General features: G+C 38.1%; 1 protein-coding gene across 2 annotated transcripts in view; it reads right to left on the minus strand.

Annotated features, from left to right (window-relative positions):
- The window catches only part of LOC131054538 (epimerase family protein SDR39U1 homolog, chloroplastic), a 296,281-nt gene that overhangs the window by 122,784 nt on the left and 157,498 nt on the right, over positions 1-15,999 (minus strand). For both annotated transcript variants that reach the window (XM_057989068.2, XM_057989067.2), the window contains one exon: positions 4,918-5,020. In XM_057989068.2, the coding sequence (XP_057845051.1) occupies positions 4,918-5,020 (103 nt within the window). The remainder of the gene's footprint in view (positions 1-4,917; positions 5,021-15,999) is intronic.

Below are 15,999 nucleotides of genomic sequence, written 5' to 3' on the forward strand. Positions count from 1 at the left end.
TTTTGTGTGTAAATTGAAGTTGAAAGGAATAGAAGAAAATCGTTCAAGGATTTAGACTTTGTGCTAAATTTCTTGAGTTTTGTGTTCATTATTGCACTTCTTGCATGTTATTCTTGAGAGCTTAATCAAATTTGCTTTGCAAACTTTTTGCTGCAAATATTGGAGATTAATATAGGTTAAAGTGAAATTCTTGTCAAGAGAGGCTGTAAGACTTTGTGTTTACACTTGCTCTCGAAAGAAATTAGAATAGAAATTGATTTGTGCTAAGGAAGAGCTATGAGACTTTGAGTTCACACTCATTCTTGTTGTTTCGTGTTAAGAATAGCAACATATTTCAGACTTTGAGCTGTTGTTTGTTGTTGTTCTCCTAAAAGTCCTAAAAAGGTTGATAGGAAGTTAAGGTTAAAAGACTTTGAGCTTTTGGTCTAGTTTTCCATGCAGGGGGAAGTGACGGAAGTCTTTGTGCTTTCAGGAAACTGCATTTCTTCTCTACTGGTTTCATCCCAATTTGTTGTTGTAATTATTTCATAATCATCGGATTTTTTTTCTATGAAGAGGAAAGAGCATAATCTTTTCTAAAAAAAGAGAAAAGGTTGTTGTCCCATCCATTTGAGATTAAAATAGAGTTAGAAAAGGGGGAGCCTTCCCTAAATTAGGAGAGTTAATACTCATGTGCTGTGGTTGAAACCACGATTTTGCACATCCTCACGGGTGTACAAAATTTTCAACCAACGGGTGTATATTTCAGACTGTTGTAACTCTTGAAAAAGGGTCAGAATTCAATTTGTATTTCCACCTATACATTTTGGATGATTTCAATATATTCATGTGTTTCAAATGAATGAGCATTTTGCAATGCTTTTCATTTCCAATTCCTTCAAAGTATAGTTAAAATTCAGATGCAAACAAAACATCTACTTTCCACATACATGCAAATGTTTGATGAAATTCTCTCCAATGGTGAAGAGTGAAAATTTTGGCGTAAATTTGGTAAGGGTCTTTACAGGTGCTTTCTTTTAGCCATCATCATCTAAATCGTCATTTTGACCTAAAGTGGCCATTTGAATTTCTTTCCTTTGTAGCATTGCCACTCACATTTGTTTTGCTTGAACAAAGTGCTGAAGAGACTTTAAATCATTCCGTCCCATTGTCCTCACTACCAGCCTTAATCGAAGATTTATCTCCTATTTCACCCTCGATCCTTCTACCATTGAATGCTTTATTCATCATAGCTGGCCATTACTTATCCATGAATGATCTACAAGCACAATTAGAAAACAACCTAGGCCATGACTTGAAACTTCAGAGATTGACGAAAAGGATCATTTGACTAACATGACAAGGATACTAGTAATAAATCTAGAATGAAACGCAAAGTTCTACATGGGTACCAATTTTGGTACTACTAACAAGTTACAATACTTATGTGTAGGATGAAGAAATGAGCTTAGGAATTAAACAAGAAATGAATTGAATTATATATTCATGTTCTTGGTGTTGAATTCATAAAAGGCATTTAATATTTGTTCTCATAGAATCTACTTAAATAGCTTAATGAAGAAAAATTGTTGATGGAAAGAGTAAATTGGTTTTTATATGCTTGTTATCTAGCTTTCCTCCTTTTAAGCTTTCTAGTATGATTTTAGAAGACATTTGATCTTAACATGAATTCAGGGCGATAATTTTCACCTCCTTAGCTTACCTTTATTTGACAATATGAGATACCTTGAGGTGCCACTTGTTTTGGTACCTTTATCATTGAGCCTTTTCTTCCCCTATGTGGGTATGCTGCATTGAAATGCACAAGCCACCCTTCTTTTGTGGAGATGTTATTTATTTCTTCTTGTGCATTCACCTACACATACTTTCACACATGTTGAGTGTTTTATGGTTTGTGTAGTCATGCATGCTGACTACACCTATGTGTGTGCACCATAGTTTTAAAACTCGTGGACTCGCCACGGACTCGCGAGTCCATTGGCCGGCTAAGTTGACTCGCCAAGGACTCGTGAGCCGAGTCCTGGCGGGTCCATCCCAAAGACTCATGCAAGTCTTTCACTCAGATTCACGAGTCTTTCACTTGGAATCGCACGATTCAGGGAACACAACCAGCCATGATCTTAAGTTTTTTTTTTCACTTTTCTCACTCATTTGGCATTGTTTCTTCGTGAAAACAGGTTTGTAGGGTTTGAAGGAGGAGAGGAAATTTAAAACAGCCTCATTCTCTTCATCAGAATATATACATGAAATATAACATTTAAATATAAGTCACATTTCAATACTTTAAGTTATAATTCATGTTTAAATTAGCAAGATGTTTGAGAGTGGTTTCAGATCTCTAGGAGTTATAATGCAAATTCTAGGTTTTAGAAGATCTTTTAAATTTTCAAACAGTCAAATTTCAATAATCAGTAGGCTCCTATTAGCATTCTCTCGCTCTCTCTATCTCACTCACTTTATCTGCCCCGAATTTTAGACCTATCTATCTCCCTATCACTCTTCCTCTATCCCCTCTCTCTACCACTCTCTATCTCACTCTCTTCTCTCTCCCCTAAGATCTAGACCTATCTCTCTACCCCTCTCTTTCTCACCCTCAAACCCCAGCAAGTGGTGCTACCCTCAACCTAATTTTGGTGAGCTGGAGAAGCCACATCGGACTCCTAGAACTAGACCCTCTAGTTCTATCTCTCCCTTGGTTTTCACTAGAGCTGGGAAGAGGAAGATGTAGTCTTCTCTTTAGTTTGTTCATTGTTGTTTTTCACATTTGCACATATCATTATATGTAATTTTGTAAACATTTATAAACTTATGTTGCTATTATACATTTTAAGTTTGAAACCATGAGTATGAATGATGAAGTTTCAAATATTGAGTGTTTGGAGATCATATGACAAGTGTAATGTTTCAATTATGGCTCTTATGTTCTCTAAATGCATTAATTTCTTTATGTTTTTTTTTGTGAAACTACAATTTTTTTTTGCCGAGTCCTTTCGCGAGTCTTTCACGAGTCCGAGACCGAGTCCAATTTTTTGGTTTGCCGAGTTTGTGGCGAGTCCGAGTATTAAAACTTTGGTGTGCACATTGCATCACCGATGCATATTGCTTTTTGGTTTCATAAAAAATTGTTGGTTATGTTTTACTAAGTTTTGTCCATGGTTGTTTTTTACCATTACACTTGGAACATTAATTTTCTCGTGTACAATGTGGACTAATGAAACATGAAAAGACTTAGGAAGGGAGGTAGCACTGTAGATATTTTGTGGGAATATTCGTAACAAGGTTGTAAGTTAAATCAGTTAGCCTGTTACCTTGTATAGTGCTTATAATTAAATGATCTCATGATATGAATAATATAGAGGAATTTTGATGGCACTTAGTGCTGATATTTTGTGAAATTGGGAGATATTGATGGATAGTGTTTCCTCTAAATTGTTGTGTATGAATATGTATTATGTTTAGAGTAGACTCTCCTATTATTGCAAATTAGATTGATGTGATCCAGCAGACTATGATGTTGGATGTAAGTGAAGCAAGTACATGTTCTTGGGATGCAGTAGACATTACATACATTGTATGCTGATATACTCTTCATTCTTATTTTATAATAAGAGTATCATAACCCTGTTGATGCTACAGCAGCTCTTACCGAAAATCATTTTATGAGTTTTGTAATTTCAATTTGTGTTCTGTAGGCAGATCAAACTAGATTTTTTTTATGTACCTAATACTCCTTTTGGTAATCTTACACTCATGTATGTCTCTTCTGAAAGGTATGGTGGGCATGAATAATTATGATACTAAACACGCAGATAACTTGCTACTAGAGATGCCTCTTATTTCTGTGATAGTAGTTGCTCTCATTTAGAGGAAGTTATCAAAACAACTATCTCAGCCCAATATTACAATGCACATCCTTAGAGATTTGAGGAGATAATTGATGCATCATACTCATGAGATATAACTAATGGACCTGCTCATTGTCCAAGACATACTTTAATTATGTATGATGTGATACCGACTAGGTCAAAACCATGACAGATATTCGCTAGGAAACCGATATAGTCATGGGTTATGCTATTTTTATCCTAAAAGGAGCAAGAAAGGAATAGTTGTGTAAACTTAATGATGAGTTCTCACATTTATAATTGGTAGTGATAGAATGGTGCTACATGGCATATGACATACTGCTACAAATTGATGTCTCCCATGAGGATGACTTTTTGGCCATTATTAGATGTTAGCCAATCTCAAGTATGCTCGAGATAGGAAACTATAGTATTCCTAAACGAAGATATATAAATGTCTATAATAGTGAAATTTTCCTCCAATCGATAAGAGTATAAGCAAGAAGCCATCCCCAATTGAAGGGAGGTATGACAGTAGGAGATATACTTTGTTCGGTCCCATTGAACAGCTAACTTAGCACAAAAGTGGATGTGTTTTCTGTCCCAGATTCTCATTTATTTGATCCCTTGTACATTACTGCATCTTGTTATTTCTTGCATCAGAATTAAATCAATCTTGATTTCCTTTCCTTTGTCATTGTGAAGGAAGTGTTTGTTGCTAATAGGTACTCCTATAGCTCAAATATTCCATAAAAATATCCACATCACAAGGATTGTGGTTTGACAAAAGTATCTTTCTGCGGTGATCTAAATTGGAACTTTTGGCATCCAGATCTGCATTATTTTTATCAACGTCCTCTCTATTTCAGGTCTTCCTAAATTCCTATTTAGCCTTATTTGAGGATTTCCTTTTACTTGCTATCTGCCATATCTTTGTGCTTGAATTGCTTTTCTGATTATGTATTTTTTCATTGCCAAATGAATATGCCACCAGAACTGACAGCCAACCCACAAGTGTGAACTTTATAAATATGTATTCATTGAAATTGGTATCACAAAAGTCTTAACATACCTAGAGCACCACCATCTTTGTCAAGAACAACACCAATACGGAGAAGAACTAATCTAGCTGGGTCATTCACCCTCTGTGCCATTGCTTCCCACTCTCTGCAGACCTATTTATGAAATAAACCAGCTCAGACATAAACATTTATGAGAAAGAATTAAGGAGTGTTCTTTGATCTCTTATCTATTGCATATTACTGTGAAATTACAATCTATTTTTCTATGTTAAAGTAAAACATTTTTTCTAAAATACTGAATGATTCAGAGAAAATACCATGCACGCTAATCTTACAAATAAACTGTGAGTGAGGAGAGAGAATGTAAGGATGAGTATCATTTAACATATTACGGAGAAGTTAAGCAAAGATCAATATCTGCGGCAAAATGACAAAGGAAGAACCACAGCAAAAAGATGTAATGCTTCAACAGAAGCATATGTTGTCACTGAGGTTAATAGAGAAAGAAATATATTGATAGATCTGTTGGTTCTATGATCAAAGTTAGAAGACATGGTATATTCATCTCGAGAGATGCAATATGAATTTTAAAAACTATATACAAGTTCATTGCATCTTGCATAGACAAATAAAATTGCATATAACAGTTCTTTTCCAGAATATAATGTTACATCTTAAGTGGTGTTTGTTCTGTACATACTCTAAATGTGACAACTGGATTCATTGTGCATCATTTACTTCAGTAGTTATGCCCATAGGAATTATCCACAAAGTTGAACAAATACAGTATTAAAAAAAAAAGGTTTAATCCTGCTGATTAGCTTTGCCAGCAAACATTTTGTACCCAAAAAGATTTTCACATTTTCTACCTTCTTCAATTATTTTGTGGAATAGTCTTCCCTAGGAATAATCCTCATAAATTTCATCTATGTTGCTCCAAACAGTAACAAACATTATTCAGGATACTCGTTTCTCCCTATCCTCCATGTTTTTTATGTCCTTACGGCTTAGTTCAAGTTTAGAATTTTTTCAAAGGGCGTTTTTCTCAAGTTAGTCATTAAAATCCTAATCCTTTTAGAACATCAAGTAGGCTTTCTCTAACATTTCCTCTCTGGACCTATTGGTTGAAAATTTTGTACACTTGGGAAAATATATAAAATTGTGGTTTCAACCACAGTGTGTGAGTAAAACTCTCCTAATTAAGGGAAGGCTCTCCCTATCTATCTAATACTAAAACTAGAATTGGCTCGAACAGCAGTCTTTCTTCTTTCTTCAAGAAAGCCAATATCCTTTTCTCTTCACAAAAAAGTGATAGCAATTTAATATAAACAGCACTAACAACTTTAAAATAAATGAAAGAAAGGAAATGAAGTTTCTTGAAAGTTCAAAGACTTCTGTCACTTCCTTCGGGACGAGACAACGATATCAAGCTCAAAGTCTTGAATATGTGAAGTCCTATCTACCATTTTCTATACTAATGCTATCAAGAACAAATTATAGCAGCACAAAGACTGAAATATCTTATTATTTTCTACATAAAACAGTAAGAACTAGTACGAGCTCAAAGACTCACAGCTATTTCTTACAAAATCTACTTCTAAACACTCTTAAGAACAAGTGTAAGCACAAAATCTTACAGCTCCTTTCAGAAGAATATTTACTCTAACCTAGATTAACCTCCAATACTTGCAGCTCAAAGATTGCAAATCAAATTCGATTAAGCTCTCAAAGAAACACTTGCAAGAAAGGTAATATGGAACAAAAACTCAAGAATGTAGCACAAAGACTCAAAACTTGAGCAATTTTCTTCTATTCCTTTTAATTCTTCAATTTACACATAAAAGCTCAAAGACTTCTTTGCTGCGAATTTGACAGAGTTTTTGCTTGCTTTCCAAAAGATATCGATTATAATAGACCCCTTAAGTATTTATAGAAGAGGAGTCTTGAGAAAAAGGTGGGAGGATCCTAACTAACTTGAGAGATTCTCTCAACCACCAAGACTTATTCAATAACTAACTATTGACTTATTCCAACTACAGTCCTAATTAAACACAACTTGTAGTTGCTTTACATGTAATTACAAAAGTGCAAGTAAAGACTTAACTTGCAATTCACAAAATGTTTTTACATGTCACTTGTCAAAAGAAAAACTACAACTAAGAGATTACAATTCTGGAAAAATTCAACTAAGTGTTGAAAAACACTTAAGTTGCATTGTGAAAAGACATGAATCCTTCGAACTTCTGGATGATCATTTGCAGCTCATCAGGATCCGGTTCATTGGTATTTTTGGCCACGATCATGGTTTTCACGATAACATCGCTGCAACGAAGGATTGTGGCATTATTTCTCTCAAAGGAAGACGGATCTTCAACTATTGATCTGAGAGAACCTTTTCTTCTGCCAATAATTCCCCATCATGACCCATGATGTTGCAAGAAGCTTTCTCCCAATGAGAGATCATATCCTGAAAAACTTCCATTCGCAGCCTCATAGCATCATCAATGTCTTCAATAAGTGACTTGAGAACAAGGGCTTTGTTCTCCAAGAGCTCCTGATATTCCAAGTACACAACTCTTGAAGGAATTACTTGATGTTCTAGAAGAACACTTAACTTTTGTTGAGGAATTTTAAGCCAAGTAGTCAAGTTGTCTTCTACCTTTTCCAAGTTTCGTTTGAAAGTATCAGAAATTTGGTTCAATTGTTCTTCAGTGGTCTTCAACTTGACCATCATTGGAAAACCTCCTTTAAGATTTGCACACATAGATTATGAAGCTGCTCAACCCAAGATTCCAATGCTTGAACCTTTTGAGCAGCTCTCTCAACTCCCTAAATTTATTCTCGTGTCTCGGTAGAACTTGAAGGATTACTCACTTCACCAGCAGGTTTTGTGATCTTACGAACAGTTGCAACAAGTTGCCTATCCTCCTCTTCTAGCTTGTCTTTCTTGGCTAGAAGCTCATCATACCGTTGTACTAGTGAAGCTACAGAATACTGGGCATAATGCTTTACTACCTCATGCGCTTGCTTACCCAATTCTACCCTTGTGACTTTGTAATCAGCAGCTGACATCTCTTCATGTGGCATATCTGCAAGAGGCTCAACAATTTCAGCCACCTTCATCTTATTACCATCAACCATTACCCTTGAGATTGTTTTGGCTCTTTTAGCAACCTTGGGCCTAGATTGCTTAAGCTGCTGGTAATCAAAGGCATCAGGAGAAATCTCCTGCTTCTTCCTCTTGGATGTGAATGAACTAAGCCATGGAGGCAAAGCCATCAACTCTCCTTCAGTAGCAGCTGCAAGCAAAGGAGAAGCAGTTTCTGTTTGAGCAACCGTGGTCATCCTGGGGGAAGTATCTGTCTGGATGGCAACCATGGCTTGCTCGGTAACCAGAGGACATGAAGTTTGTTTCATAAACTCCTCAAACCTAGAAGTAGAGGTATCAATCTCTGATAGATGAATGCATGCAGGAGTATCCTCGAAGATTCCCAGCAGACTCTCTTGTTGATGATCAAGAGGTGGCTCAACTGCTGAAATAGGGACGGCATTCTGACGAGACTCCTCCACTATTATGTCAAGAGGAGATAGAGGAAGCTCCATGGAAACTGACGAGGGAATCTCATGAGGTGACTCTGAAGCTAGTGACTTAGGAGCATCATCTGATTGTTGTCCTTATTCTGGATCATCAGGATCGATCACATGAACATGAAGCCGAGACTTTTCTTTCCCACGAACTGGCGCCTCCTCAAGATGAAGTACTATTGCCCGACTAACCCGCAATTTGATCCTAGTACCTGAAGATGATGCACCTTCCTTGTTGTCAATCTGAATCTCAGACTTACATCCAAGAGGCCCCGTAGAGTCATCTTCTTTTCCAACATTGATCTTGATTAGTCTAACACTATTACCTTTGAGCCAAGTATTGGTGTTAGCTAAGATAGGCTAAAATCTTTCAAGAATGGAAATGCATTCTTTATGTGACCATTGGATTAAAGGAAGTGGAGCTTCCTCAACCCTTCGTGAGACATACTCTGGATCAAGCACATTCCCATCATCAATCATTCCTTGCAGAATGTCCACCAAGTTCGGATCAATAAATGCTCAACAGTAAGCCTGCAGTAGTCCATCTTGAGAACCTCCATTTCTATACGGAGATCCACCCAGATATCCTCAATACGATGCACATGTACGAAGGACTTTTTGATCTTTTCCTTCATACACCGGTACTCAAAATCTACCCTGGACTTAAACCTTTTGAGTTTAATCTCCTGCATCTCAGTTTCCATAGCTTTGGCTTTGACGGATGTGACAAGAGAATACCGGCCAATCTTTAATGGGTTAGTTGTAGAAATCCCCATCTCGACCTTATGTTTGACAGATTGATAAGCGTGCACAACCATGATCTGTCTTCCCAACTCCATAAGAATAATCTTATCGGTCAAGTATCTAGGAAGCATGTATGGCTGCCCACTATAGCATCCGACTCTCATATAAGTAAAAGTTGGGAATTGAAGAAACAAGCACCCATACTCATTCACTATTTCCCATGCTTCATCTGACACCCTTCTGTTCTTTAGAGTCTTGTTAAACTGGCACATGAAGTAACCAAAGAATGCATCTTGAACCCTTCTAAAATGTAATCTGCTGGGTCTCAAAGGCAGCTGATCATAATATTCCCACACAGGTATAAGCGAGCGATCACCCTTGGTAAAAACCAGGGAAATGTCTGAGTGATGTTGCCAAATACACTACGTATGAATTCATGTAGATAGTCATGGTAGTAGGAACCGCTGCAAGTTGTTCGCACAAAGCATCGTTAATAATCTCTCCCCATGATATATGATGGGACTGCCTTATGAACATGGTAAATTGATACATCCAGGGCTCAAAAACATTGGAGTGTTCAAGACCTATCATCCTGCTAAGGAGAGTAATGATGTCTCCAATTTCCCACTTAAAGTCACAAAGGTACAACGTATCCCACCTCATGAAGGCGGCTCGTGGCTCATGAATCCACCTGTTAATGTGGCGTTTGCGGTCCTTTTCCCTCTTAACATAGTACTCAATTGCACTATCCTTTGAAATTTTCACATAAACAGGTGTTGGTGCTATTCTGAAGACTTTCTCAATAGTATCCGCATCAAGGCGGATTATTGCCTCACCATCATCATTTCTAATGGTTCTTGTCTCCTTGTCGAAGTGATGGGCGCAAGCAAGAACAAATTCAGGTTCTAGGGCAGCCAGTGGAAAAGAAGATGCATGATGAATGTGGCTGTCCAACAACTGTTGCATGTTACTATCCTGTGGTTCCTCCACCCTCTTAATGAATTCTAACATGTCAACATGCCCTATCTCTGTATCCTTGCTATGATCCAAAAGAGAGGAAACTTGTGAAGGTGAAACTTAACTCTGGTACTTGTCATATTTATACTTCATCTTCTTCGAAATAGGAGATGATGGCAAATCTGACATTGAAGGATAACCTGGTATTCTGCGATGAAGACTTAAAAGTGTTAAGGCAACATCATAATCAGTTGCAACTAACATTTTTCCTTCTTCAAATGGGAAGAACTCTAGCCCTTGCACTTCACAACTTTGTGAGAGAAAGATGGGAAATAAATGGGAATGCTGGAAACTTGACTTTGACTAATTTCGGATCTTGGGGAGAGTTTTACAAGTATACAAGTGGGGAAGAACGAACATAAAATCGGATTTTTAAAACCCGAATGCAAGTATACTTGTAAAACGGAAAATGGAGAAATGAGTGAAAAATGAGATTTGGACATGTGGGAAATGACGTTAACGGAAAGTACGGATATAGGCAATATGGATGGATAACGATGGGAAGATTTTGGGAATGTCATTTTCAAGAAAATGGGAAGAACTTTTAACATGCAATCCGGTTCTAAAAACCCAATTTTGGAAGAATGGGTATTTTCATCTTTGCAACTTGGAATTTCAACAAAAGATGGTTAAAGTCTTATAACCATAAGGGAAGATCAATTATTTTCATCCAACTTGTAATCGGGATTTAAATTCCCGAATGCAAGTAAAGAGGGAAAATGGGGAAGAACAATGCAATTCACAAATTGCTTTGCAAAGGGGAAAATCTCTCTCACAAAACCGATTTTTAGGGGAAAACCAACATATACAAATTTACAACTAGAATGGAAAAACAAAAAGACAAGAAAATGGAACAAGAAGAAAAGAAAAAATACCTTGCTTCAATCCAAAATGCCTCTTCAAAAGATGAAACAATCTTTGAATGAAGAAGACAATCCCTTAAATACAAAAAGATTCCAAAACCCTTGCCACGTTTTTCCAAACTCGGATTTGGAGAATAACAGCAAAAATGTGTTTGAAGATGCAAGAAAATAGGTTGAAACTCTATCCAAACCCCACGCCAAGGTGAAGGAAGCAAAAACGACTTCTGGAAGAAGAGATTCATGGCACTTGAATCAACCAAAATGTACTTGCAAGAATGACGTGTTCGCTGCAAACTCACCTTCAAACCAGCAAATGAATATACCAAATGGCGTGGAAAGAGTTTGAATATGCATGAAAATAGCATGAGAATCCAAAACGCCTCTTCTTCCTTAAAAATCTCCACAAAATTTGCTTGAAATCTTCAACAAATCCGCCTTCTTGGCTGGTCGAGTTCTTGGAAATGAAGAACAAGTTTTAATTTTGCATGCAACAATGAAAATCGGGTTTTTGACTTCATATTACATGTTTAAAATGTCACTTTTCATTCCACAAGGCAAAATCGGGTATTAAAACCCTTTAGCAAGTTTAAAATGCCTTTATCTCCATTCCAGGCAAAATCGGGTTTTTGAGAGCGAGATACAAGTAATAATAACTTTTAAGGGGAAAATAAAATCCCTTCAACAAGTTTTAATAACCTAACACATGTACTAGGGGAATAAAATCCCCATTACAAGCAAAAACACTAAAATAGGAATTTTATAAAAGAATTACAAGTGACTTATTAAATTTGCAATTTAAAATTAACTTGTAACTCATCAAAAAAATCCCTATTATGACTTAAAAAACCAAAAAGCATCAAGGGGGAATAAAAAGTAAGTTACAAGTTCTTTTTTCATAAAATGCACTTGTAACTAACTAAAAATTTCCCTACAAAGACCAAAACAAAGCAAAACATTAAAACTTGCAACTTAAGGAAAATTTCTCACCTGCAGTCAGGGAGAAAAACCCCGAAATTGAAAGAAAGACATAGCAAACGAACCCAGAATGCGATGAAATTTGAAACGTGGTTCGAGAATGGACTGAGGATTAAGCTAGTCCAAGGGCGAAGCAAAATTCTACCTCGGGAAGAGTTCCATAGAGTAAAAATTTTATTTTTTGACAAAAAATTTATGTAATGCTCCATCATTTTTAAAAACAAAAATGAGGAGAACACTAGTGAAGTTGGGCGAGAGTGCTTAAGGATAGTTTTATATTGTTGAGCGTGTGAATCAGATTTCTAGGCAATTAGTTTTACCATCATTGTTGATGCTTATTGGACATCAACAAGACTCCTTGCTAGGTGTGGAATAACACTATTGTTGGGCGTGACAATGAGGGGCAAATTTGAGCCAACTGCACCTTACTTTCTTTGGATTGGCGTGAGAGATGATAGGAGCAAAGGGAGGAATCGAGGAAGTGGAGTTATCTTTTGAAGACCCGATACTTTGTGGGTGTTGAGCGGCTAGCAAATATATGGTTTCCCTTTTTCAATATACATTGGATGTAATACATAAAATGTTCAATGAACATGACTAGTTATGGCAATGGATTTGTATTGCATAAACTTTGTTAATCCACTATATTAGTAGTAGACATGTATTTCACAAAAGTACATTGCACTCAACCATTTGACAAAATACCCCCATTCCACGGGGACGCGTCCCCCCCCTTTTTGGGCGCGTCCCCCCGTCAAGGACGTCTCGGGGACGGGGGGACGGGGACGCGACGTCCCCCGTCGTCCCGCCACCGCCACCCAATCGCCGCCAGGACGTGGAGACATCTAGGCGTCTCCTTGGGAGACGCCTAGGTGTCTCCCGCGTCCCCACGCCTAAACAAACAAAAAAAGCAACATTTTAAAAAACATGTGCCTTTTGGGGGGATTAAGGGGTAACCCTAATTGGACGTGGGCCCCACCCAACCCCCCAAAACAACACAAAAGCATGTTTTTTTAAGATTTAACTCTCATTTTGGTAAACTGATTTTTTTTTCCAGCAAGCTAAAGAGGAGGAAAAACTTGAAGAAGACTGATTGAAGGGGTGAGAAAAGCTGATTGCAAGTGTGATAGGAGCTAGAAGAAGCAAGAAGAAGAGGAAGAAGAAGATTCTTCTACATTTTGGAGAGATTTTTCAAGCACAAGGTGGGGTTTTTCAACTTTTTCTTTTTTTTTTTCTTTTTTTTTTGAATATTTTCTGATTTTCATTGTTCTATGTCATTTTTGGATTTTTTTTTCCCTGTTCATCTCAAGACTCAAAATGAGATTTGATGTTGAATCTGGAGGGCAAAATGATTCTCAAGATTCAACATCAAATCTCATTTTGAGATGAATAGGAAAAAAAATTTAAAATATATTGTTAAACTAGGCTGATTTTATTTTTATTTTGTGAAATGCAGTGTCAATTTCACAATGAGCTCCCAAGCCATGAGTGAAGATGACATGGAAATCCATTCTCATAGTGAGAATGATTCAGAATATGAACCTGAAAATGAGGGGGGTGACCATGGGGCTGATCTTGGAGCCCAATCTAGCTCTATGGCAAGTGCACCAGCTAGTACAGGTTGCCCTTCAGAGTTGTTGGCACCATATGCTAGGGGTCATTTTGATCCTAAGTCTCCTCTAAAACAGTTTGCTTCACGAATATCAGTACAAGGCACTGCATCACATTCAAGTGGGGGAACAAGGAAGTGGAAGTGCAATATTTGTGACACAGAATGGTTCGGTAGCATTAGTAGGGTGAATGCACACTTTCTATTTTGGAGAGGAAAAGGCATGAAACATTGTAAGTTTTTGGAGGAAGCCAAAAATATACAGTACAGAATTGAGTTTAACAGGATTTGGGGGGTTCCAGATGACACAAATATTTCAATGCCTACTACTTTGTCTGCTAGGGTAGCACTTCATACTTCTCATGCTTCGCAGACGGGAGGAATGATTTTTGGATCTCCATCCACTTCCACTTCTACTGCCGCCAATCTAGGAAACGTAAGTTGCAGACAGCACAGAGCAACCCCATTACTGATATGTTTAATGTGCAGCTGAGAGATGAGATAGATGAATCCATTGGCAAGTTCTTCTTTGCCAATGGCATTCCATTTCATGTTACACGGTCTCCTTATTATAGGGAGATGATGGCTATGGTGGCCAAGGGAGGACCATCTTATGTGCCACCAGGGGAGACGAAAATGAGGACCTTGATCTTGGATAAAAGCTATTCCAAGATCAATATTTTGATGGAGAAGATGAAGGCATGTTGGGTGGCATCGGGGTGCAGCATAGTTATGGATGGGTGGACGAACATTAGCCATCGTCCACTCATCAACGTCATGGTCACATGTGCAGAGGGCCCATACTTCCTTAGAGTAGTTGATTGTACAAGGCATCGTAAAGATGCTGATTTCCAGTTTCAGGTTCTCAGGGAGGCTATTGAGGAGGTTGGGCCACAAAATGTGGTCCAAGTAGTGACAGATGCAACCCATGTGTGTAGAGCAGCAGGGAGACTCGTTGAGGCAGCCTATAGACACATTTGGTGGACCCCATGTTGTGTGCATGCCATGAACAATGCACTCAAGGACATGGGGAAGATAGACTGGATTAGAGGAGTGGTCACCGATGCGAGAGATGTGTAGATGTTTATCTACAACCACCACACTTCACATGCACTCTTCAGGACCTTCGCGAAGAAGGAGTTCTTGAAACCAGTTGAGACTAGATATGCATCCTATTTCATTCTCTTGGAGAGAATGATTGAGTTGCAAGAGGCATTGCAACTCATGGTTATGACTAATGAGTGGAATAGGTGGACTGAGGCCAAGAAAGAGCAAGGGAGAAGGGTGAAGGAGATAGTGAAGAGTGATGTGTTTTGGACTGATGCGAAATACATTGTCTCTATCATTACTCCAGTATTCCAGGTGATCAGATATGGGGATGGGGATGCACCTAACCTTGGAGAGGTGTATGAGTGCATTGACTCTATGCTTGACCAGATGAGGGCTGCTGTGCGAGTGAAGGACCCCTCTTTAGCATTCTACAATGAGCAAATCCAGCCTATCATTCAGCGTAGATGGGACAAGTTGAACACTCCTTTGCATATGGCTGCCTTTGCCTTGAATCCTAAGTGGTACAAGGCTAGACCGGGTAGACTGACACCGATTCAGGATGATGAGGTGAAGGCGGGTTTCTTTAGGTGCATAGAGAAGATGTTTGATTCCAGAGATGCCCTGCCACTCTTAGAGGTTATTCAGATGCGGCAAAGATGGATATAGACAACATGGCACAGGAGGACCCACTTTTATGGTGGAATTGTCATGGCCCGAAATCTTTGACCACCACTCTAGCCATCCGTCTGCTATCCCAGATTTCCAATTCTTCAGCTGCTAAGAGGAACTGGTCTAGATATAGCTTCATCCACTCTCTTAAGAGGAACAGACTTACCTCTAAGAGAGCAGAGAAGCTTGTGGCTGTACACAGTGCTTTGCGTCTCATTGACCGCAAGACACTCATGTACAAGGAGAGTCCAGCGGCACGATGGGATGTAGAGCCAGAGGAGCCTTCAAAGATTGATGAGGATGATCCTACCACTTTAGATGCAGGGCTAGTTGGTGTGAGCTTGAGGGACCTTGATCCTCAGGAGTCCAGCAGTTCCAGTGAGGAGGAGTTCGCAGATGATTAGAGGCCTCCATTAGCTACAGTTTGAGTTTTCAGTTTTGTCATTTTGTATTTGACTCTAGTCTCTTTTGTAATGCTATTGCTACACGTATTTGTATTTGGCTACTCATTGTAATGATGAATCATGTAATCATCTTTATTATTATAGACTTTGCAATGGCATCAGATATTCGTATTTTCGTTTTCCTTTTTCGATATTCATATGATAGAAATGAGAAAT

This window comes from Cryptomeria japonica, chromosome 7, assembly GCF_030272615.1.
Source record: "Cryptomeria japonica chromosome 7, Sugi_1.0, whole genome shotgun sequence".
Taxonomy (NCBI): Eukaryota; Viridiplantae; Streptophyta; class Pinopsida; order Cupressales; family Cupressaceae; genus Cryptomeria; species Cryptomeria japonica.